At 40.8% G+C, this 26,071-nt stretch overlaps 2 protein-coding genes across 2 annotated transcripts; both read right to left on the bottom strand.

Moving 5' to 3' along the window:
- Positions 1 to 31: 31 nt before the first annotated feature.
- LOC115393779 (receptor-type tyrosine-protein phosphatase H-like) lies at positions 32 to 17,736 on the bottom strand. The gene is made up of 18 exons (XM_030098886.1): positions 17,727 to 17,736; positions 13,866 to 14,135; positions 13,391 to 13,636; positions 12,712 to 12,957; positions 12,068 to 12,313; positions 11,154 to 11,408; positions 10,828 to 11,043; positions 9,624 to 9,884; positions 9,453 to 9,546; positions 9,323 to 9,373; positions 9,139 to 9,220; positions 8,936 to 9,026; positions 8,755 to 8,831; positions 6,290 to 6,424; positions 6,034 to 6,156; positions 5,680 to 5,840; positions 369 to 504; positions 32 to 260 (listed from the first exon to the last, which is right to left on the bottom strand). The coding sequence occupies exons 1-18, from the start codon at positions 17,734 to 17,736 to the stop codon at positions 141 to 143; spliced, it is 2,820 nt and encodes a 939-aa protein (XP_029954746.1). The 3' UTR covers positions 32 to 140.
- Positions 17,737 to 20,382: 2,646 nt separating this feature from the next.
- LOC115393524 (receptor-type tyrosine-protein phosphatase H-like) lies at positions 20,383 to 25,312 on the bottom strand. The gene is made up of 9 exons (XM_030098549.1): positions 25,209 to 25,312; positions 24,908 to 24,989; positions 24,705 to 24,795; positions 24,524 to 24,600; positions 23,847 to 23,981; positions 23,571 to 23,693; positions 23,200 to 23,360; positions 20,679 to 20,814; positions 20,383 to 20,570 (listed from the first exon to the last, which is right to left on the bottom strand). Exons 1-9 carry the CDS (start codon positions 25,295 to 25,297, stop codon positions 20,451 to 20,453), a joined length of 1,014 nt encoding a protein of 337 aa, XP_029954409.1. The 5' UTR covers positions 25,298 to 25,312; the 3' UTR covers positions 20,383 to 20,450.
- Positions 25,313 to 26,071: the final 759 nt, after the last annotated feature.

Here is a 26,071-nt window from a genome sequence, read left to right as displayed (position 1 = left end):
TAGTAGTACAGATTTGGTTGAGTGAAACAAAACATAAAATCTACAAATAAGCAAAAGTTTCAAATACAACAACAAAGACAAATCTTTCTTAAAGTGAATAAAGTATTTTGAGGACAAACTGATTTATCGATATTTGTTTGCTAATGAAGTTCGCGGAGCTCTGCTGCATTGACGTAGATCATGTCGTCATTCTCATATATGTGATCCTCTGTTCTCTTCAGGCTGTCCGCGATGCATTGGTGAAGAAAAACATACTGGGACTGGAAAAAAAGGTCATAGGTCATCAAAACGGGAAACATTTGGATCTAGAATTGCTAAAATGAGTTAAATACTCATTTGCACCAAATGAAATGACTTGTCACTTTTACCTCTGTCTGCACCATGGAGGGTCGATTCAGCCTCATCCTGTGCACGAAGGCGTTGATGCCCACAGCTTGCTCGTTCTCCAGCTGCTGAAGCAGCACATCCAAAGCGATGATGGTACCTGTTCTTCCCACACCATCACTGACACACAGAGAAAACAGACCAAGTGGCGTCAAAGGCAACTTATGTACTTTCTTGTAACAACGAAAAAGAAACTTGCATTTAAAAGCCGAACAGAGATTTCAATTTTAGTTTTAGGGGAGAATGAGGTGAGATGAACCCGTGGGTAAGTCAACCCACCCCTTGCAGAATTTCTGAGCTCGAAATTGTGGTGATGGGCACATTGAGTCAAAGGCTACGGGGTAACTTGAGCAATTGGTTCAACTTAAAGCACTGAAATGTAGCTATTAGTTAATTCTCTCATGTATAAAATGGTAATTCAGTTGAGTGTACTCAACTTGTTTGGCGTGTTTGTGATATGCTAACCATTGTAGAAAAGTTATTATGCTGAGGCTCGAGACCCCTTGGAGAAATGGAGAGAGCAGTCAATGATGGAAAGAAAGGAAAATCCATCAGATCAGTGGCAAAAGTGAAGTAAACATTGAGGAGGGCAAATGGAATACAAATAGATACGGTGTAACAGCAGAGGCAAAGAGAGTCTTCTCAGAGGAGGTGTAGAAGGCGCCAGCAAACCATACCAAAAAGCTCGCTGAGCATTTCCATGGCCTTACTCTAAAGAAGTGCAGTGAACTGGGATTGGCAGAAAGAAAGAATAGTCCTTGCCCCAGCAACTGGAGAGGGAAAGATCCCCCAAAAGTAAGCAGGAAAACAAACCTATTCAGTTTGAAGACAAGAATCCTGACTGATAGACCTGAAAAGCAGGCATGAAAACATGGCCATGAAGGGCTTATAGTCAGGTCGGCCCCGACCGACTCGGCCCCAAGCTAATTCGGCTTATAGCCAAGTCGGCCCCATGCAAACTCGCAGGGCTTTCAAGTCTCACGCGTTGAGCGTGACAGTCGCTTTTCAGTCTTTTGTCACACACTCACACCACACATTGTATTTTTCACGCAAAAAAAAAAAAAATACCAGTAAATTTGTCTGGTGCGCCGCTGCTATGGAACCGGAAGGAATCAAACACTGCAAGCCTGTCACTTACCTGTCAATCAAAAAAGGAAAGGGGCAGGCTAAAATAGCGCAACAACCAATGAAAAAAAGCACTGTTACAGCACATGAGTCTGCAATCATCCATCATCCATTCAGCTCTGTGAAAAAAAAAATCTGTCTTAAATTTAATTTAATTATGTCGGTTAGTTTACATCTGTTATTTAGTTAAATCTATGCTAAATTTATATTTGAATTATATTTAATTTTTCTATGTGTGGTTGGGTTTTGTAAATTTTCACATTTAACACATCTATGCCATTTATATTTCTTTTCTCTGTGCTGCTGGAACACTGCATTTTCCCCCTGTGGGACAAATAAAGGACCCTCAATCAATTCAAATCAATCTGATTCTAAATTATTCAAATGTCGCTGTGTGATAACATGAGACAAGGCACCAATCAAATTTGATTTGTAACTATAGATAATATTTCTACATTTGCAAAAGAATAATGAAACTCAATATATGTATGACAATATCTGTACTTCCATTTAAAAGCTGCCTTTGAATGATTGGGACTCTATGGCTGTAGCTCTGTCACTTGACGTGACTCGCTTTGCACCAGTATGGTTCCTTCTTTCTGTATGAAGGCGTCGTTTAGAACTTTCCTGGCTGAGGAGTTTGCAAGAATGTATCGTTTTAAATGACGTCATCGTCTAATTTGACCCAGATATGCAAATGAGCCTCTATACAATTTAGAAGTTGACGTCATTTAAAACGATACATTGTTGCCAACTCCTCAGTCAGGAAAGTTATAAATGACTTCTTCATACAAAAAGAAGGAACCACATTGGTGCAAAGTGGCAGAGCTACACGTTCTCAAGTGAGGAGTTGGCAACATTGCGTCAGTTTTAAAGCTCTTTTTCTTTTTGCAAAACGCAATAAAGTGCATCGTATTTAGCTAGGGTCGACGATCTTGGAAAACTAGCATGTAGCACGAATGTAGCATCTCCCAAGGCTCCGCCCAGCTCCCACCCCATTGGAGGAGCTCCCGTTGGCAGCGAACGCACTGGACGCGGAAGCGCCACGCACGCGCGGGAACACCACTCGCACCGAGTTTGTGATCGCCTCCAATGTTATTAAAGGAATACTCCACCCAAAAAACGATTTGGCCTCATTTTCTACTCACCCTCATGCTGAGAAACACTCTGGATCACTTTTTTGACGTTTCAAATACAGTTGGAGATGTTTGGGGACTTTCGTTGTCAACAAACAGGGACCCACAGAGCCCGACAGAAAAAACGGTCCATAAAGTCCACAAAAACGTGCCCATTTTCCTTCATACTGCTCGTCCACTGTAATCCAAGTGTCCTGAACGCGTAACGTCCATAATTAATTCTTAACGAGGTAATTTAGTATATTTTAAGAGCTCAAACAGTGCGCTTTCATACTGCTCCAGTGTATGTCTGCGCGCACACCCTGAACTACGGAAGCCGCGGCAGACCAAGCAACACGCTTGCGCGCATTCAGCGACTGCTTTTCTAAATAGCAAGCGTAGAAGAAGAAGTTCCGCTGTTTATATTCTGCTGTGAGTGACCGAGCTGTGGACAATCACAAAAGTGATTGGCTACTGTTTTAAAGCTTTGAATTCGGTGTCCTGCTGAAAGGGCACAAGCGTGTTGCGGCTTCCGTAGTTAAGGGTGCGCGCGCAGACATGCACCTGAGCTGTACCAGAGCGCACTGTTTGAGCTCTTAAAATATACTAAATTACCTCGTTAAGAATTAATTATGGACGTTACGCGCTCAGGACACTTGGATTACAGCAGACGAGCAGTATGAAGGAAAATGGGCACGTTTTTGTGGACTTTATGGACCGTTTTTTCTGTCGGGCTCTGTCGGTCCCTGTTTGTTGACAAGGAAAGTCCCCAAACATCTCCAACTGCATTTGAAACATCAGAAAACTGCTCCAGAGTGTTTCTCAGCATGAGGGTGAGTAGAAAATGAGGCCAAATCGTTTTTTGGGTGGAGTATTCCTTTAACCTTTCTGATTGCCCGCACACAACGCGCATAGGAGCGCAGCGCGCCCGCTCCGTTTCGTTCTATTTTTCACGCGAGCGGCGAGAGCGCCTTGGCAACGCGCGTGCGCACTGAACCAGGGCCAGTGCACGCTATTGAAATGTACGCGCAGGGGGCTGGTAGAACGGCGAAGGGATTTGATTGGTTCCTGAAGAGCGGTCCGCGCCTTCCGATTGGTCGGAGTTTTTACTGTCCTTTGGCCTCTACAATTGTCAGATTTTTTCCGCACCCTTTTCCGTCCACATAATGTACTGACTTCTCCCAGAGGGCAAGGAGTATTTCACTCAGTATGACTAAAAGTGCTTTTGGACAACATCGTCTGCCCTAGCTTTAATCATTAAGCATTTAATGTAAATATTAAAGGTGCTGTAGGCAGGATTCCGCATCTCCGCCATCTTGCTTAGGGTTACCGAAGCAAGATGGCGATTTGACCCATCTAAGATGGCCATTTGAAACTCAGCACAGCCAATCCTGTCCTGTTTTCTCTGACATCACGTCCTTATGCAAGTTAAGCCCCTCCCACAAGAACGTGCGACGGATGCCCCACGACCAATCACGGTCAGAGCCTCATGGGCTCTTCTGATTGGTCAAAGACACCTGGAGCTGTGAGATTCCTTTTCAGCTCAGAACAGAGACAGATGGAAACGCTGCGCCCTCGTGGTAGTGCAGTTATGCTACACTTCTAAAGGATTATCAATGGATACTCTAACATTTAATCCAAAGAAAACAGAAAAATTAGCATTGACTAGCAAAATCCTGCCTACAGCACCTTTAACATTATTTCACATTAAGCACTTTCATTTAAATTATTTTGACACTGTAATATCACAACTCACCTTTCAATTTAATTCAGCACCAATAAGGTTCTTTCTTTCTTTGCACAAACTTCATGTCAGCTCAGGTGGACTTCACAGGAGAATAAACCAGGCTGAAAGCAGTGAATTACAGTTCCACAGCAACGGCGCACCAGACAAATTTACCGGTATTTTTTTTTTCAGCGTGACAAATACAATGTGTGGCGTGACTGCGTGACAAAAGACCAAAATGCGTGACTGTCACACTCAATGCGTGAGACTTCAGAGCCCTGCGAGTTTGTATGGGGCTGACTTGACTATGGGCCGACTTAGCTTAGGACCAAGTTGGTCGGGGCCGACTTGACTGTATCCCCCTATGAAGGGAGGATAAATGAACAGAAAGCCAAAGCAGAACCATTAAAGAGCAAAGAAAGATGAAGAGGAAACAAATACAGACAAAAATTGCAGTGGAAAGCAGCTCTAAGGAGAGTAATGTTTCCATCCAATTTGATGACACTCGTGAGCATGAAAGCTCCAAAGAAAGAAGTGAACTAGACTTCTCAGATCTGATAGTTGGTGGCAATGTCATTGTAAAGTATGCATTCAAAAACAGGAGCCACCATTAGATTGGCTTGGTTGACTGCCTTGTGGGCTCTGAAGTGAGTAACAGACTTCTCAGTGGAGTCTGAGTGATCTCTGGCAGTCAGAAATCCATCGTTTCATTAAAGGGCAAGGATGAGGCATCTGTCCCACAGAGTGAGGCGTGAAGAAGAAAACTCAACCTCAAAACGCTGGAGGAAGTAGTTTTGAAACCAACTGGTAGTTTGTTCTCACAAGTTCAAAACTTGTTTTCCAGCACAATATGCTCAGGTTTATATTCTAAAACTCAGATAGTCGGTTTACCCACAGATGGTTCAACTTACCCACTTAGTTCAACTGAACTCTAACCCCGGGCAAGTTGAGCCACAGGAACACTTTTATTTTAGAGGCCATTGTTTTGGGCAGTTTTGTCAGAGATGCATTCTGGTTATTTCATTTGATAGGATACATCCTGAAATAAAGTCTCATTCTATTTAGTGTCATTTTTCCTCACCTTCAGGAGAGCTGAAGTAAAACGTGACTCATCTGACCACATTTTCCCCAAATATTAAGAACATTTTTATTGGGTTTTTGCTTTTTTATGAACTGCGGGAATACTTTCTGTGAGCTCTGCACTGATGGTCTGTCAAAGATAGAAGTGATGTGGACACGCTGCACTACTCTATGAAACTACCCATCACCAAGCATCTCAGATATGTCAACAACATAGGAGTGGTGCAGACTGACTGTATGCAGTGTTACCTGCAGTGAACCACAGTTGGCGCTCTGCCTCCATCTCTCTCGATGTGCTGCCTCATTAGTCCTCTGAACTGGATCAGGACGTCAGTGCCCTGAGGGACGCCACGGTTAGGCCAGGCTGTGAAGTGGAAGTGTTTCACTGTGCGTTCTTCAGAGGTGTTTCTCTGTGAAGAACATTTGAAAAGAGAAATTAGTTTGTTTTATTAACAATGCTTGTAGCACCCAAAAACTATTGACGTCACTCAGAATGATGTCACTCAAAACGTTCCTTGCTGTGGAACTGTTCTGTCTCTCTGTTGACCTGAAGACGGGTTAGTTCCTAATCTATGTACAAAATTAAAAACAGATGTTTTGTACATGTTTCACACTGAATGTCCTCAACGTCCAGTTGGGCTCCTGCTGCTCTGATATGGTGGTGACGGACAGCTCTCCAAAAAGGCGAGACTGGCGGCCAGAAGGCCAGTATTGTTCACACGTGGTCTGGGAAAAGGAAAACATTAAAAACTGGTCATTAAAAACACTCCCATGTTTGTGTTCTTCATTGTCATATTCATTATTTTCATCAAAGGAAAGTGTCAAAATTCAGCTTATTTGAGGTATCTCGAAGACCTACCTGTCCAAGTTCAGTACAGTTGGTTACCATGACAATTCCTTTCACTTGTTGTTCCCAAATCATTCTCCAGAAATCATCGACTGTTGCAGGAAGAGGACCCTGAGTGGCGATGTACTCTCTGTTGTTCCTATATCCCTGAGAAGCAATCGATGAAGTTTACATATTAGATGTCCTAAAATGGCATCTTAAAAAGACTGAAAAGTCAAAATTGCTCGCATGCTTTCAATTGATGTGAATTTGATCAAGACGTTAAATGTTTCTGACTGATCCACTGTGATCTTCCTGACTACTTTCAACTGTTGTTGTGGAAATGAGAGGCGAGTGAAAAGACAATGCCTGAGAAGTGGTTCTGCAGACTATTTCTTCATTTTTATTCTTTCTGACTGATAAATTGGTCACTATTGCATTTCTTTCTCTCACAATTGGAGGTAACAGGAGGTGGCGTCTTCAAACCACAGAAGATGCTCAGGTAGTGATGGGTTGGAGCATCAATGTGAGTTAAGTCAAGAAGGTTTGCTGTGTCCTCTTTTGTGGAGGAGGAGCACTGCTTGAATCCTGCAAAATGACCTCCAGCAGGCCACCAATGTTCATGTTTCTGCTCAAAATATCCATTGACTCCATGAGGGTGGTATGAGATCCCAAAGTCCACAAATGGGACTTGTGCTTTCAGCCCAGGGCCGCATTTCCACCGGACGCGACGCAAATTTTTCGCTCGATGAGATTACATACAAAGTCATAGTAATGACGCGATTGTCGCTCAATCTTGATCGGCGGGCGACGGGCACCAACCGATTATGCAGCGGGCGGCCAGCGGTGAGCGTTTCCAGCGAAAAAGTCGCGCGCCCGTCGACTTGCACTGCCACTCGCCACCGCTCGACGATCACCGCCCGAAGCCCCCCACTTCGCAGCCGGAATGACGACTTCGCGGTCGCAGCTATAACATCAGCGCAACACGTCATCACCACTAGTCGTCAGCAGAAAAGTGTGGAGGAGACGTTGAGAGTGAGGGAGGGAGTGTGTCTGGCATGTGTGTGGCATTTCAGTTCATCAGTCCATGTACGTGTGTGTGGTTTGGCCCGCCTCCCCTTTACGCTCCAGCTCGGATGGTAGCTGCCGGGACGGCCTCGAACGAAGCAGTCCAAAGGTGAACTTGGGTTGCAGCTGAGAGTGAGAGAGGGAAGATAGAGAGAGCAATCAATGTGTCCTTGAATCTTCAGGGAGATGTTGAGTCTTCCAGGGGCGCCAGACACAATCAGAAGGTATCTTGTTTTGGTGGAAGGAGACATTTTGACCTTCCTTTTGCTCGGTTTCTCCACTTTTCAGACAGAAGCTGAAGTTTAACCCTCTCTGTGCTGATGACATCCAACTTGCGTCTCAATCGTCCATAGCCCAAATTGTCCACCTTTCGAAAGAGTTTGCACAAACGGTCAGCGTCAGTTTTTGCCAGTTGATTTGAAAAGACCATCATCCCTTGGACGTCTTTTGTGGTGGCGGTCTTCTTAATCCTCCAGAGGATCAGGTCGTAGCACCGGCCAATCAGCAGCTGGCCGATCATCATAAATCTGAAATTGTTAACATCCACAATGACCTTGACGGACAGGAGTGCCAGGCATGTGACACCCCTCCACTACTCCCGAGCGTCCATCACATACCCAGCATGCTCAGTCCCGTCCGGACAGGCAGGTTCCCCCGCTCTTGTGCTCTTTGTTGAAAAACTCGTATCAATTGCGTAGAGAGACCAGCTGATCAATTTCATGGTTGATAATTGGTTTGTTCGAAAAACCAAGTCAGGTGATTACTCCAGTAAAACAGACGAGACAAGAGTGCAGCAAGCAGAGACAAGAGGGAGGGAGAAGCAAGTAGGGAGCGATAGAAAAAGCGTCCGCCTCCTCCGAGAGCCAGCAAAAGTAGACGGCGATGAGGAGGGGTGTCATGTTTCTACAGGATGTTTTGTTTTGCATATTTGTACCAGCGATAAAACTCGTGCGTCCAGCGTGGCGCGGTGTCATTTGTCGTGCGAATGCAGTCACATTAAATGCGTCCGGTGGAAACACAGTGTAACACTGTACCTCTGTCAGAGAGCACCAAGACTGGCAGATCGCCACTGGCACTCCGTCCTCTTCACGGATGAGAACAGGTTCAGACTGAGCATGTGTGACAGACATCACAGAGTCTGGAGACGCTGTGGAAAATGTTTTGCTACCTGCAACATCCTCCAGCATGACGGGTTTGGCAGTGGGTCAGTTTTAGTGTCGGGAGGCATTTCTATGGAGGGCCGCACAGCTGTTCATGTGTGAGGCAGAGATATTCTGACTGCCTTCAGGTGCCAAGATGAGATCCTCAAACCTCTTGTGAAGCTACGTGCTGGTAGATCCAGGATGTGCTACTGCAGTGTTCCCTTTTATATGTTTTTTTTTTTTTTTTTTTTTTTTATGATACGTAGCTACAGAAGAAGCAAAACTTACTGGCATGTAACTGGCATTTATGTAGTCGGAGCTCTCAGTGAATCCAGACGAAGTTAGCTTCACTCGATTCCAGTCATCTAAGATGAGACAAATATGAAGGGTTGAAGAGCAACTGACAAAAGCAGCAGCGACTCAGTAACTCAGAAACATTTCTCAGAGTCCAGACAGATAGTTTGCTTACATGGCAGCACATCGCTGAAACGGTTTCTCACTTTGTTCTCGGGTTGTGTGGCTACTTTTTGTGGCTGATCTGCACTGACAAGACTGAAGTGCTACATGGAAGTTGAGGACAGGACATGAAGACTGAGTCAAACTGAAAACAAACTGAACAGGTTTTGAAAAAAAACCACGGGAGGAGAAAAACAAAGAAATAACTTTACATACGTCGTATTCCTGTCTGAAACCTTTGTTGTTATCCAAACTTAACGTAGAGAAGTGATTCTGAAACTTTGAGGCAGGAATAGCTCTGAAAAAAAATATATATAACAAAAGTAAAATATTGTCACATACCACCTAGCAATGGGAAAATATCAAATTGAGCACTGACAGATAAAACAAGAATACTCACTTGGTAGTGGCAGTAGATCGTTTGGATCTTCCAGTGAATGTTTTATTTCTTCTACAGTAACAAATCAAACAGTTTTATTTACTGGCTTTCAGACAATAATTAATAGAGTTGTAACTGAAGCAGCACCGACCTGATAATGTCTGGTCTTTTAATAAAGATGAAGAGGGCCACACAGACCAGGATGATGAAAATCAGCACAGCCATGACCGACCCTGCAATGACTCCTTCAGGGAATCAAAGAGAAAATACATCAGCATCTTTCAACAGAGAAATAAAACTGTAAGTTAGTCGTTATACTCACCCCTTGGGTCAGTATGACAGTCAAAAACAAATGTATTCTGGCTCCTGGCATCTCCAGAGAGTAAAACTAAAGACACTTGGTATGTTCTGGCAGGTTGGAATCCTCCGACGACACCATACCGCTCCCCACAGTCGAAAAGGTTTTTACTCCCCGACACGTTGACTTCTGCTTGAGTGCACACACCAAGCGGTTCATCCCAAACTACGCCGATCGAATATCCAGAGGCCTCGTACTCACAGCGGCCTACCGGGTCAGACGGAGCTGAGAACAAGAGAAATGTACTCTTCAAAATCACAATCAAGCCTGGAATCTAAGATCTACTCATTTCTAGTCTACATAAACATCTCTGTGAAATATGCTAAATAATGACATTGTTACACAGAGGGGAGAAAATGCCACACATGAGCACTGCAAAATATTGTAAATCTCTGAACTGATCGCAAAACTTGTAAACATTTTTCAGTTGAGTGGCTTCTCATACGTACATCAGAATGTTTAATTTACAAACCAGTCAATAAGTGTAGTAACTGCTGGAATGTGAATTATTGTGAACTATGTCTTGCAGCAATCTGCACAAAAAATATAGAAATTACATGACACATGTCACAGGAGCTCAACCCGTGGGGGTGCTGTGAATGTTTAGGGATCCATCCAGCTAAGTCTGATTTTAAAGTCATGGGTTTGCAATGAAGCTTTTTTCCATATACAGTTGTAGTTCGTCTCCAGCATAACAAATCTAGAAATAATTCATAGTTTTAACCTCCAAATTCCCCCTAAAAAACTCTGACTTCACTGGAACACACACACACACACACACACACACACACACACACACACACACACACACACACACACACACACACACACACACACACACTTTGTGAACCACTGCAGTTTCAACACTCCTTATTGCTCTGAGTGCCATTTTATTTGTTTATAGTGTCTTTCTCCCGGAGACTCGAGTTTATATTTACTCTTACTGTTTCATGAGTCCTTTATTCGTTATCTCTTCACCACCATCACAACAAAGGAAGTTCTTTATTGTGAGATATATCTAGTCAATATTATATCATCTTATCTTACATAGAGATATAAAATAGGCCTCCTCAGTATTTATTGCAGATGTGTATAAATGACTGTACCTAAGATGTAAAAGTCGTAAAGAGTAAATAAACAAGTTGAGATAAAACAGATTAGTACTTACACACTGTTAGGTTGTGATCACACTGCAGGAGGCGTTCATATTCAAGAACTATTTTATAGGTTCCTCCAGGGTAAAGTCCAGTAAATGATACACTTTGACGAACACTGAGAGGACTTCCTGTTTCATTCTGGAGCGTTGCCTTCGTGAACTCCCCATCAACTGCTGCTTGGATGGACGTGCTCGTAATCTGCCAGTTTATACTCTGACAATCAATCACTGAAACAAATGAGAGAAGAGTTGAAAGTTTTACAGATTTACTGCTTCTGAGAAAACTGGCATCAAACATTTTCATATGGGAGAAAAAGTTTTCAATTGCCTCAATATACCTGTTAGAGTGACGACTTCATAAGGTTTACTTTTGTGTTCAAACACTGTGATCACTCTGAATGTGTACTTTGTTCCAGGTTTGAGGTCTCTGACGGTTTCCCTCACATCACCTAATGACCCTCCCACATCAACCGTCTCATTACGGTGTTCAATTTCAAGCTGGTATGTCCAGGCTGTGTTGGTGTTCCTCCACTGTAGCGTGATGCTGGTCAGTGTGCGCTCCACCGCGGTGACCGATTCCACCATCGGAGGAACTGAATGAAAGAAATCAAACCACATAAAATATATTTTACAGTAGAATTATCTGTTTTATGAGTAAAGTTCATAAACTAAAGACATCTCCCAGCTACCACAGTCTTCTAAAAAACTGAAAACAAACATCAACTTCACGAGGACAGACCTATTCAAGCTGGCAAATTTATAGACAGAAATCTGATTATTTCAAATTTATTGAAAATAGGAAGGATTTATTAATTCTTATTTATCCTGGCTTCATTTTTGTCATGTAATCTGTAAATACTGCATTGTAGGATATATTTAGATCTCATTATACATGATGGTAAAATTAACTGGTTACAATCATTTTAAATTTCAACAACCGAATTTTTGCATTTTGGACAATTTGCTGAACTGTTTTCATTCTAACTTTCTGATTCAGATATGAGGTGATATATCTGCCGAAAGGCTAATAGAATAGTCTGAATAGATATTGTTGTTTTAGTGATTTGGCATTAAAAAATACACTACAGGCACAGTCATAAAGTGACACTTACTCTAAACAAATACTAGCATATCACGTACCATTAAATTTGTTATGGGCTTTTTTTTTTTTTTTGCTTGCAATTATCCTGATCATATGGGTTACATATGCTATTTTCACTACAAAATCTATATCATAGGAAAGACATCTTACCAGTGACAGCAGTAAGGATTACTCCACTGCTTCTGACGTTGCTGAATTCAGTAAAGACAGTGAAACTGTACTCTGTCCCACTATCCAGATCTGGAATGGTGTGTGACACTTCTGATGCATCAATTGGCGTCTCATTTCCATCAGACACAAGAATGTAACGGTCAACACCGTCAACTTTATCCCACTGCAGAGTTATACTGGTCTCAGTTTGGCTCACGTCAGTCACAGTTTGAACATTTCGTGGAGCTGAAAACAAGAAAAGAGCCAAACAGATGATTCATAAGATTCAAAAACACAGATTCAGTTCCCACTGTCTGATTCAAACCCGAGTCGAGAAAATTAATAGAAAAGATGATTTGGAATTTGATTTTGAAAATCCAAAACATCCTAAAGAAGCATGTGTTTTTGTGTTTCTTTCTGCTGTTTGTCAGTCAATCATACTGCAAAAAGTATTTCTGCTAAATTATAACATATTATACATGCAACAACATATCATGAAAAATTCTTCTGGCACTAAACAAAGAAACACATCCAGTTGAAGGACACTCTTCATAATTACCAATAGGCTTTTTTTCTGCAATTATCCTACACACATTTATGTGTTATTTATCTAAAAATGATACACCAGAGGAAACATATCTTACCGGTGACAGCAGTAAGGATTGCTCCACTGCTCCTGACATTTTTAAATTCAGTAAAGAGAGTGAAACTGAACTCTGTCCCACTCATCAGATTTGAAACGGTGTGTGACACTTCAGATGCATCAATTATCGTCTCATTTTCATCAAATACAAGAATGTAACGGTCAATGCGGTCAACTTTTTCCCACTGCAGAGTTATACTGGTCTCAGTCTGTCTCACTGCCATCACTTTTTGAACATTTCTTGGAGCTGATAAAGAAAAAGATCCAAACAGATGATTCATCATGAGGAAAAATACAGATTCAGTTCTCACTGTCTGATTCAAAAAGGAGTTTACAAGACTAAAATAAATTATAGTGATTTGGAATTTGATTTTAAAAATCCAAAACATCCCTGAGAAACATGTGTTTGTGTTTTTCTTCATAGATAAAACACTGTCTGTCAGCCAATCATACTGCAAAAAGGTATTCTGACAAATTATTATCTACTATATGCACAACAACCTATGGAGGAAAAATTCTTTTAGCACCTAATAAAAGACAACCATCTGAAAAAAAAACATATTATAAAAAGATCTGAAAACTACATTTCAAGAACATTATCCTGAACATAAGGGTGACATGTTATTTTTAGATAAAACCAAAAAAAAAAAAAAAAGTATATCATAGGAAAGACATCTTACCAGTGACAGCAGTAAGGATTGCTCCACTGCTTCTGACGTTTCTGAATTGAGTGAAGAGAGTGAAACTGTACTCTGTCCCACTTGTCAGACTTGAAATGGTGTGTGACACTTCAGATGCATCAATTGTTGTCTCACGTCCATCAGACACAAGAATGTAATGGTCGATGCCGTCAACTGTTGCCCACTGCAGAGTTATACTGGTCTCACTCTGGCTCACTGCCTTCAAATTTTGAATATTTCTTGGAGCTGAATTGACAGTTTTAGTTGAGATAAAAGAGCTTTAGCAATTGTTATTTCATTCATGTTTACTTTTCACATCATCTGGCTCGATAATTCAAGAAAACATTGACAAACCATTAAAGCTAAAAACAGAATAACTGATTGATTGACTGATTGATGAATAACTAAAATGTTTCTCTGATCATAGTCACAAGCAAGACGAGGTATTTGTCACTAATATCGAGAGATAACTTACCTGTCGGAGCTGTAAAGGTGCGGCCATTGCTTCTGAGTCCCTCAGAATCCACAGTGAAGACAGTGAAAGTGTATAATGTTCCAGCCGTCAGATCAGAAACCACATATTGCACTTGGTCACCATTTGGCCGATCGATCCTCTCTGTTTTATTTGTCCCATCATCATTATAGAACAGGTCGTATGTTGCGATGCCATCAACTTTGTCCCACGTCAGAGTTATACTGGTCTCAGTCTGGCTCACCACTGTCACCGCTCCAACATCAGCAGGAGCTAAAAGGACGATACGTTGACAGCTTGACTTCAGCAAAAAACTGAAGATGGTGAGAACTTTTACAGAAGCAACAGTCAGTTATGATGAATATTGAAAGATAAAATAAAAAAAACTAAGTGACAAAAAAAACATATGTAAAACATTGAATTTTATCGCAAATTCAAAATGATTTCTGTCATGAGAAATGGATGGAATACAGCGATTCATACTTACGACTTGTTGTTGGAGAGAATGTGGTTGAATCAGCTCCACCCTGAAGCAAATCAGAGATTTGCATCAGAGAAAAATCAAATTCTTACAAAGTCTAACTTTAATTCTTTCAAAACACCTGACTGTCGCTACACAGTTAGGAAAATCCAATTTAAGAGTGATTACAGGCAATTAATTCATATTTAATCAATTTAAAAAGTCCATGATTTTAAAGTTGTGCTATTCATCACACACGTCGGTGCAGCTGTCTGCTCACACTTGTATTTCAGAGTTGACAGTCCAAACCTAAAGGCTTCAACTGCAGTTTCCTTGTCCTGAGCACAACTTTTTGAATAAATCACAATCAGACTGAAAGAAAAAAAATAATTACTTACCAAAAGTAAACTCAAGAACACACACAGCACCAAGTGGTTCGAGGGGCTTTTCAAACACAAACGCTTCATCCTTCCTCTGGATTTCAGTCCAGTCCACTTATACTGTGACCATAGTAAATCCCTGGCTTTCCTCAGAATAAACTTTCAGTTTCTTTCTTCAGAAGAAAAACCAGTTTCTTTTCAAAAACAACACTTAAGGTTCACAGAGGTTCACTTAAGGTTCATCTGATCCTGGAGTCATACAAGTCCAATATTAACTCAATCCCAGAAATTTTGACTTTAAATACTTAACCCAACCCTCCTTTCGTCACCGTTGACCCCTTCATGTCAGAAAGTGATTAAATAAATTGCTACTTCTCCTTTCTGGTTTTTAGTTACCACAGAGACCTCTGATCTGCCTGCAACTTCCTTGTTCATGTTTACAGTGTGCCACTTGTCAGAGTATCCATCAGTCTCATAAATATTTCAGCTCGACATATTTTTTGGCCATCATTGCTCTATACAATCTACATTCTGTGAAGTGCCAGAGTCCCTTTATTAATGTGGCTGAATAAAACAAGTATTTAAATGTCAACACGCAGATCCTTTAATTACTAAGTCATATTTGTTTAGTTCCACACATGTTGGTCTTTTTGTTTTTCTCCGCAGTCTTGTTTTCCTGAGATTTTTATTGCCTTTATATGGTGGGGCTCGATGAGGAACTAACACAAAATATCACAAACCAAACCTGAACGGTAATGTCACAGAGTTCAAGGCTGTATCTTACATGACTACAACAGCCCAGAAAATAGCAAAAGTGTGAGGGCTGAACGATTTTGGGCAGAGATCGGATTGTGATTTTTATGGCAGATATTGCAGTTTCAATTTGATTCATAACATTTCTTTAAATCAAGCTTGAAGCAATATTCTCCATGCACAGTAACACATTTACAACAAGACAGAAAATTACATCATGGCATCAAAACATTAAATGTGATTTACTCGGGTACAAATATGATTATATATTATTGTATAATACAATTATTGATAAGCCAGGGCTTTCAAGGACTTCTGTTGGTCCCTGGACCTCACTTTGAGAACCCCAAATCTCTTCTATTAGCTTAGGGGGTTCTCAAAGTTTTTCAGTATACACATAAAATGTCCCAGATATTGTGTGCAAAAAAAAAAAAACTAAATAAATTTGGTGTGCACGGATGTGGTGGAAGGCCACAATGAATTTCTTGCTTGGAGCCCCCAAGGACCCTTGCGCCATCACTGATTATAAGCAAGAATTGCTACCAAGATGTATTTATTGCAAAGAAAACACTCTTTAAAGTCCCAGACCAAAACTGAAGAACTGAAAGAGCCACATTTCATTAAAAAAAAAGTCAAATAAAATATAAAATGGTAAATAAAAAAAACAATGTTAAATAAGTCAAATCCAACAGTTTTAGCAAAGGAAAAAAGGGAACTAACAGTCCACATCAAATAAGTAGGTCAAGGTCAGTCTTTTATGGATCAGGGACATTGTTTATCAACATCTACAGCAGCAGCTAAAGTACTTTATTCAAGCCGAGATTAAGGTTTGGGGAAGTCTAGAGGGAGATAGGGGCTTGGTTGAGGGAGGGAGAGGTGTGGGGCATATGGGGGTAGCAGGTTGTGAGTAGTTTGGTAAGGGGCATAGGGAGGGGTTGAGCTGGAGTGTGCTGGGGCCAGACTGGAGGGGAGGGTGGAGGGGGGGCAGGACCATTGATGGTGTATATACCGGATAGAGAAAAAAAGAGAAAAAAAAGAGCCTACCTAGAAGTGTCAAAAACTTGTAATATCACAGCGTCCACCAGGGGCTGGCTCCAAAAAGACTGTGACTCCATAGACTCCAATTAAAAAAGAAACATCAATAAAATTGGATTGGCAGAGTTTCTACAGCCCAGAGTTTTTTGTTTTTTTTTTCTTTCATGGCATTTCCTGGTCCAGAAGAGAGATCAGGTGGTCCATCTGAAAATATAGTAACATTCAATTTTCTACAGACCATGAATCTTTTCATAACAAGGGGGAGTGCTGACTTGATTGACAGGTCTGCTCTGGAATGACTGACAGATCGTGGAGCAGAAAAATAGAAGAATTAGAAAATTTAAAGAAAAATTCTGAAAATTATGATACAAGCATGAAATCGTGCCTGATTGTTCTTCAGGGCTCAGATCTGTTGAATTGGCCGTCCGAAAATCCAAGATGGTGGCGATCTTTCAAGATAGCCGCAATTTGACCTGCCTAAGTCACGTTTGTCTTCAGAAATGCAGGTAGTTTGACAATTTTAGAGATCTTGGTGTCAATTTGTCAAAAATAAAACATGTGATAACAATTTATTAATAGTTTAACAATGATTCTTTTGATCATAGGCATGTAATATGGCCTATTTAATGGAAAAAGAACCAAGAACACCACTGTGGAGTGTAACTTTCAATGAAATTTCTCATTTTCAAATATGTAAACATTACAGTACAAGACTAGAATCACTGATAAAAAAAAAAGAGCCACCTAATATAGTATTAGAAATAAAACTATGAACAAAACCCACAATATTATAGCTACGGTATAATGAAGATACAGTATAATGAATCGTACCACACAAGTGTCAACATGGGAAATTCTAATTCCTTCACAGAAGTGGCTGACCATGTAACTCTTCCTGATTGATAGAGACATTATTGCTTTCATTATCAATGAAACACAAAATGTTGATACACAAATTACAGACTAATTAACGTGTAAAAATCCACAACATTCATCGTCAAATAACAGTTCCAAATTACGAGTGTCAAATTGGACATAAGCTGTCTGTTAATGATAAATTACTGATAGGTGAATTTCTTTGCTTTGATAAGAAGGATCCGGAGACTGAAGACTTCTTTTCTTGGTCTTCATTGTTCACTAGATCTGGGAGCCTTCCAAGCTGCACACCGACTCTACTCACATGTGTCCACGCATCAGCTTATATTCTGTTTGCTTCCCCCGGGTCTTCCTACTCACATGGCCACATGTTGCTACCCTTGATTCTAACATCTGGATTTAATCACTATACCTCTCTGCATATGTGCAAAATATAATTTCTTGCTCATGACGGAATCTTCCTTACACCATTTAGGTGTACAGTTCAACCCGAGTAGACCGAGAGGACTCAGTCCGTATACATGCAACCTTACAATTACAGACTACTAAATTTATAACCATTTGTAAACATTACTAATTACTGTATCTGTATAGGCAAGAAGAAACACAGACTAATAGAAAAACTGTCTATCAATGCAAAATCTATGGAGCAATGCAAATCATGCAAATCCACAAGCTTCCCTCATTGGCCAGCTCATGCTCAGTACTGTCTGTTGGAGGCATTTGGATCATACAGGAACAGGACTTATCAACCTGTCATTGTAAATGACTTTAATGTCTGCTCCTGTTCAGACTGCTGTGCCTGGAAGACCTGGCTGAAAGCACTCGCCTCTTTGGTAGCAGCCTTTCTTCGAGGAACACTTGGTCAGTTCCTGGCAGCTGGATGCAGCTGGTGGTTGTGTGGATCAGCATACCTGCCATGATCCTCCTTGTGTCCAGCTCCAGTCAGCAGGACTGCTGCTGTCTGTCCTGGGGATGGGAGACTGTTTTCTGAGGGGATGGTGGACTGTTCTCTCAGGGCGGTCGGTCTTGGTGGAACAGTGTTGTTTGACCGTTGCTTGGAGGCGAAGAGGTCTAGTCTGGCTTCATCCACACCAGGAGCTGCACTTGGTCGAGAACAACAAATCCCTCCAGCTGTTCTAGGTCAAGATCATTTACTGATGTTGAACACTCACTTAAATTCATGAGTGCCTCAGAAATTTCATCATAGGTGTCCCAACTCTGCCAGGCTGTCTTCATCCCTTTACCTCAAAAAGCAGATACAATGTCACCCCCAGTGAATGCATGGAAAACATGGTATTCCACTGGCTTTCTGAAGGCCCATAGCTAAAGCTTGCTCATGCACTGGAATCCATCGTACATTGGCTCCTGATCCAAAGACAATCCACATATTCTCAAGACCAAGGACTTGTAAGGTCAGCAGTACCAATGCTGGGGTTAGAGTTACCCTAAACATCATTAATACAGAGAAACAAGCCAAAATATCACACATATTATTATCAGACGAGCAAAATCCAGCTCCGCAGATTTGAAAATAGACACAAGATCATTGAAAATGGTCACATACATATGTTACAATGAATAAATCAGTTTTGTTAGGCCAAGTTAGCAGCCATCTTGAAAAATGGCCACCATGTTAGATTTTCAAATGGCCAATCGAACAAATCTGACCTTAAGAATTAGTTCTCCATTAATTGTTATTTTCCACAGTTACTCAGTTTGTTGACTAGTTTTCATAAGTTGTTGGTTCGTTGTAACCATGACTAGTTCTGGGATTAACTGCTCTAAAAGACCCTCAAAGGATGGTGTTTTCCAGTTTTTTTCTGTAATTTTTGCATTCATATGTAGTATTAACAGTAAATATGATGTATTGTGTTCTCCAAAACAAATAGTTTTTTTCTGAGGTGCTGTGGCCTGAACATGAAGCAACCGACTTTAAGCTAGCAAAGTAGCTTTATTGTTTTGCTGGCTGTTGTGGAGTTCTGCCCAAGTACCAACCACCACTGGCAAAAAGTAAAGATAATGCTTAAGTTAAAAAAAAACTGTAATTCCATGAAAATTCCAGCAGGGAGCGATGATGTTAGTTTCAAAAAGACCCTGGGTCTCATTGGAACCCATTCAAAAAGGCTGATTTTCAAGAGTGCAAATTAACACAAAGCGCCCGGTTTCAAAACATGTTTTGGTCTCTAGCTTCTACAACCATGTCGGCTTGACCAGACTCTGATTTTTATATAAGTTTACCTGCTGCATTTCCCCTTCTCTTGACATTGCTCCACATCCTCTTTATGCTACACTGTGATTTCCATCATAGTTATAACGTTCCGGTGGCTCGCCCTTGCATTGCCGATTCTCATGATCTCCACCTTGGTTTGCAGTTGCAAATACTGTTTGTCCAAACCTCTGACTGTTATAACATCAGACTGCATTAGTTTATGAAACATACTCTCCAACATCGTATCTCGAACAACCCAGAGTTGCCTTTTCAGGGATGACTTCCCCGTCAGATTCAAGCAGGACAGACGCATTGTCAATTGGATTTGCAGAACAAGGCTCCTTAAACAGAAAGTCCAACATCATCAAGTCCTGCTGCGTACTTCACAACATCGCAAAGAAGTTCTTCGTGGCCCTTCCGCCTGCAGCTGGAAAGATTGAGCCCTTCAACCCAGTGAAGCAGCCGTCTCCAGCAGTCAGGAGTGAGTGGACGGTGACACCAGAGGAGCAGGATGTTTGTGCTGAATTTCAAGAGCTTTGAGAAGCAATCTGTGATATCAACTAACTGAGGACAAACACAGGAACCAAGACCAGTTTAACTTTGAAGATTTTGGTATTTTTATGGACATTTTATTTCTTTTGATAACAATCTCTTCTATTTACATTTGTTATTAACAATAAATGTGTAAAACACTCTGTGGTCATCTCAAGTGTTATTTTCTCATGACAGAAACAAAAATAATAGTACAGATTTGGTCGAGTAAAACAAAAACGTAAAATCTGCAAATAAGCAAAGGTTTCAAATACAACACAAATCTTTCATCAAGTGAATAAAGCATCTTGAGAACAAGCTGATTTATCGATATTTGTTTGCTAACGAAGATCTTGGAGCTCTGCTGCATTGACATAGATCATGTCGGGATTCTCATATATGTGTTCCTCTGCTCTCTTCTGGCTGTCCGCGATGCATTGGTGAAGAAAAACATACTGGGACTGAAAAAAAAGGTCATAAATCATCAAAACAGGAAACATTTGAATCCAGAATAGCTAAAGAGAGTTAAATACTCATTTGCACCAAATGAAGTGACTTGTCACTTTTACCTCTGTCTGCACCATGTAGGGTCGATTCAGCCTCATCCTGTGCACGAAGGCGTTGATGTCCACAGCTTGCTCGTTCTCCAGCTGCTGAAGCAGCACATCCAGAGCGATGATGGTACCTGTTCTTCCCACACCGGCACTGACACACAGAGAAAACAGACCAAGTGGCGTCAAAGGCAACTTATGTACTTTTTCTGTTGTAACAAAAGGGTGATTCTCTGAATTCGGTGCTCTTTGAGTTCTCTGAGTATTGAAAAATATTTCACAAAAAATTGTGTTTCTAATAATTGCATCTGATGAGGGCATATTTGAACCTCAGAGGAAATAGGAATTCCCACCTTAGGCATGAAATCCACATGAATGTGAAATATTATTGATTTAAAAGGGACTGGCTGGTGCAACATTCAACCCCGTAACAGCACTTCAACCATGTAAAAGTGCTTTTTTGTTACGGGGTCGAAGATTTTAAATAAAAGTAGTCACACATCCACATTAGCTAGGGTGTAGAGCATCATATACCATGAGGAAAACAAGAAATTCATGTATTTTACCAAGACAATTATTTGCTTTTACTCAAACAATAGTAAGTATCATTTATGTATGTAACAGAGTTGAAAGGTTGAGCTTGACGATGTCAATCTGATGATAAAAACAATTAAATATCACAAAGAAAGTATGTTAACTCTTACCTCTCTTTAACAGAATGTGCGGGAAAATGATGAGAGGTGTCACTTTCTGGATGTTTAAGAACTTGGGCCGAACCATTATTTTGTAAAGGCTGACGGTACATATGGTGTTATGGGGTTGAACAAAACTGAGGGACATGGTTAAATATAGCCATTGTATAAATTTTTAATGCATTTTTCTTATATTTCTTCAATTTAGGTAATCATAGACAGGAAAATTATTATATTAGCAAAAAAATATATAGTTACTGGATATTTTTATTTGGTTTATATTCAATGAAAAAGTAACTTTGGTAAGTGGGGACATGTGCATTTGGCAGACCTCTAGGCCTCGACAAGTCATAACATTTTTATAAACATAATTTTAAAAATATATTTGTGTGCTATAATGCAAATACACATGGATCCTTCAATTTCTTGATTTAAAATGCCTTTTGTGATTCACTTTATATGACAATCTTTGAGGTAAAAGCGTGGGACACCAAAGTGCACCGAATTCAGAGAATCACCCAAGAACAAAAAAAAAAAGAAACTTGCATTTAAAGGCTGGACAGTGATTTAAATTTTAGCTGTAGGAGAAAGTGAGGTGAGACGAGTCAGTGGGTAAGTCAACCCACCCCTTGCCGAATGTCTGAGCTAGAAATGGTGGTGGTGGGCAAAGAGAGCCAAACTCTGCAGGGTAACATGAGCCAGTGGTTCAACTTAAAGCGATACTTCAACATTTTGGCAAATTGGCCCATTTAGCGCAATTCCTTAGTCATTTCGAACAGCATACTTACTTTTTTTGTGAGGGCGAGCTGTTGTTTACTCAGAGGTGAGTCGGGGAAGGTTTTCGGGACGGACACAATGGAAGTGAATGGTATTCTTGGTTCCCCATGTCAAAATCATCAAATACACAATCCAACAACCCCAAAACACTTTGATGGACACGTTATAATCTGCACATTCACAACACTGTGAAATATTAATGCAAAATTACGAGATTGAGTTGTTTATGCGAAGATTGCTAAGACGGAACTACTTACTAAATATGGCGTCTCGGCGTAGTGATTCCATAAGAAAAAGTAGTTCCCAGTATTTGCTTCAGTGTCGTAACGCTCCAATATTATTTGTTGGTGTTCCACAGCGTAGTGAATGTGCGGATTATAACGTGTCCACCAAAGTGTTTTGGGGTTGTTGGATTGTGTATTTGATGAGTTTGACGAGGGGAACAAAAATACCATCCACTTCCATTGTGTCCGTCCCGAAAACATTCCCCGACTCACCTCTGAATAAACAACAGCTCGCCCTCGCAAAAAACTAAGTATGCTGTTCGAAATGACTAAGGAATTGCGCTAAATGGGCCAATTTGTCAAAATGTTAAAGTATCCCTTTAAGGCACTGAAATGTAGTTAATAGTTAATTCTCTGATGTTTAAAATACAGAGCTGGGTAACGATAAATTTTCTTAATCGGGATTAATCGCATAATTTTTCTTTGATTAATCACGATTAGATTACAGGTTTGCATTCTGGATGCATTCTGGTAATTTCATTTGATAGGATACATCCTGAAATAAAGTCTCATTCTCTTTAGTGTCATTTTTCCTCACCTCCAGGAGAGCTTAAGTACAACGTGACTCATCTGACCACATTTTCCCCAAATATTAAGAACATTTTCATTGATTTTTTGCTATTTTATGAAATGCGGAAATACTTTCTGTGAGCTCTGCACTGATGGTCTGTCAAAGATAGAAGTGATGTGAACACACTGCACCACTCTATGAAACTACCCATCACCAAGCATCTCAGATAGATCAACAACATAGGAGTGGTGCAGACTGACTGTATGCAGTGTTACCTGCAGTGAACCACAGTTGGCGCTCTGCCTCCTTCTCTCTCGATGTGCTGCCTCACTAGTCCTCTGAACTGGATCAGGACGTCAGTGCTCTGAGGGACGCCACGGTTAGGCCAGGCTGTGAAGTGGAAGTGTTTCACTGTGCGTTCTTCAGAGGTGTTTCTCTGTGAAGAACATTTGAAAAGAGAAATTAGTTTGTTGTATTAAGAGTGGTCAGTAAACAATGCTTGACAATGCAAAAACTATTGACGTCACTCAGAATGATGTCACTCAAAACGTTCCTTGCTCTGGGACTGTTCTGTCTGTCTCTCTGTTGACCTGAAGACGGGTTAGTTCCCAGTCTATGCGCGCGATTAAAAACAGATGTTTTGTACGTGTTTCACACTGAATGTCCTCAACGTCCAGTTGGGCTCCTGTCGCTCTGATATGGTGGTGACGGACAGCACTCCAAAAAGGCGAGACTGGCGGCCAGAAGGCCAGTATTGTTCACACTTGGTCTGGGAAAAGGGAAACATTAAAAACTGGTCATTAAAAACACTCCCATGTTTGTGTTATCCATTGTCATATTCGTTATTTTCATCAAAGGAAAGTGTCAAAATTCAGCTTACATCTTGACAATAACATTTATTTGAGGTATCCTGAAGACCTACCTGTCCGAGTTCAGTACAGTTGGTTACCATGACGATTCCTTTCACTTGTTGTTCCCAAATCATTCTCCAGAAATCATCGACTGTTGCAGGAAGAGGACCCTGAGTGGCGATGTACTCTCTGTTGTTCCGATATCCCTGCAAAGCAATCAATAAAGTTTACATGACTGAAAAGTCGAAACTGCTCGAATGCTTTTAATTATTATGAATTTGATTAAGAGGTTAAATGTTTCTGACTGATCCACTGTGATCTTCCTCACCAAAATACACCATGAGTTAAACATTTTTTAAGCTGCATGGTTTTTATACACTGCACGAAAAATAAAGAGGACACTGAAACAGCACAATGTAACTCCAAGTCAATCTTCTGTGAAATCAACTTGTCCAGTGAGGAAGCAGCACCGACTGTGAATCAGTTTCAACTGTTGTTGTGGAAATGAGAGGCAAGTGAAGACGGTGCCTGAGAAGTGGTTCTGCAGGTGGTGTCCACAGAAAATTTCTTCATTTTTGTTCTTTCTGACTAACAAATTGGCCACTATTGCATTTCTTTCTCTCACCTCTGGCAGTAACAGGAGGTGGTGTCTACAACCCACAGAAGATGCTCAGGTAGTGATCGGTTGGAACTACCTCAGTCTTCCCTTTGTATATTTTATTATAAGTACAGAGGAAGCAAAACTTACTGGCATGTAACTGGCATTTATGTAGTCGGAGCTCTCAGCGGATCCAGACGTAGTTAGTTTCACTCGATTCGAGTCATCTGGGATGAGACAAATATGAAGGGTTGAAGAGCAACTGACAAAAGCAGCAGCGACTCAGTGAATCAGAAACATTTCTCAAAGTTCAGACAGAAAGTTTGCTTACATGGCAGCACATCGCTGAAACGGTTTTTCACTTTGTTCTCGGGTTGTGTGGCTACTTTTTGTGGCTGATCTGCACTGACAAGACTGAAGTGCTACATGGAAGTTGAGGACAGGACATGAAGACTGAGTCAAACTGAAAACAAACTGAACAGGTTTTGAAAAACAACCACGGGAGGAGAAAAACAGAGAAATAACTTTACATACGTCGTATTCCTGTCTGAAACCTTTGTTGTTATCCGAACTGAACTGAGAGAAGTGATTCTGAAACTTTGAAGCAGGAATGGCTCTGAAAAAAAAACAAATACAAAAAAAGTAGAATATTGTCACATACCACCGAGCAATGGGAAAATATCCAATGGAGAACTGACAGATAAAACATGAATACTCACTTGCCCTTTGCAGTAGATCGTTTGGATCTTCCAGTGAATGATTTATTCCTCCTATAGAAACAAATCAAGCTGTTTGTTTTTATTGGCTTTCAGACAATAATTAATAGAGTTGTAACTGAAGCAGCACCGACCTGATAATGTCTGGTCTTTTAATAAAGATGAAGAGGGCCACACAGACCAGGATGATGAAAATCAGCACAGCCATGACCGACCCTGCAATGACTCCTTCAGGGAATCAAAGAGAAAATACATCAGCATCTTTCAGCAGGAAAATAAAACTGTAAGTTAGTCGTTATACTCACCCCTTGGGTCAGTATGACAGTCAAAAACAAACGTATTCTGGCTCCTGGCATCTCCAGAGAGTAAAACTAAAGACACTTGGTATGTTCTGGCAGGTTGGAATCCTCCGACGACACCATACCGCTCCCCACAGTCGAAAAGGTTTTTACTCCCCGACACGTTGACTTCTGCTTGAGTGCACACACCAAGCGGTTCATCCCAAACTACGCCGATCGAATATCCAGAGGCCTCGTACTCACAGCGGCCTACTGGGTCAGACGGAGCTGAGAACAAGAGAAAAGATCCTCTTCAAAATCACAATCAAGCCTGGAATCTAAGATCTACTCATTTCTAATTTACATAAACAGATCTGAGAAATATGTAAAATAATGACATTGTTACACAGAGGGGAGAAAATGCCAGATATGGGCACTGCAGAATATTAGTGAATTTGTCTTCATTACAAACAAATGCAGTAATAAAAAATATGCACGATAATGAAATAATTCATAGTTTTACACTCCACTTTTTTTCTTTGTCACTTTTTTTTTCAAAAAACAAACTTCAGAATGAAACTCCTGTTATATTGACAAACTTTCTTAAGAACTCCAACTGTTCCATTTTTATTCGTGTCTGATTCCCATGGACTTTGATTTATATTTACTGTTACTGTTTTATGAGTCCTGTATTTATTATCTTT

This window comes from Salarias fasciatus, chromosome 8, assembly GCF_902148845.1.
Source record: "Salarias fasciatus chromosome 8, fSalaFa1.1, whole genome shotgun sequence".
Lineage (NCBI taxonomy): Eukaryota > Metazoa > Chordata > Actinopteri > Blenniiformes > Blenniidae > Salarias > Salarias fasciatus.
The sequence above is the reverse complement of the archived record's forward strand: the minus strand, read 5'-3'. Positions and strand labels throughout refer to the sequence as shown.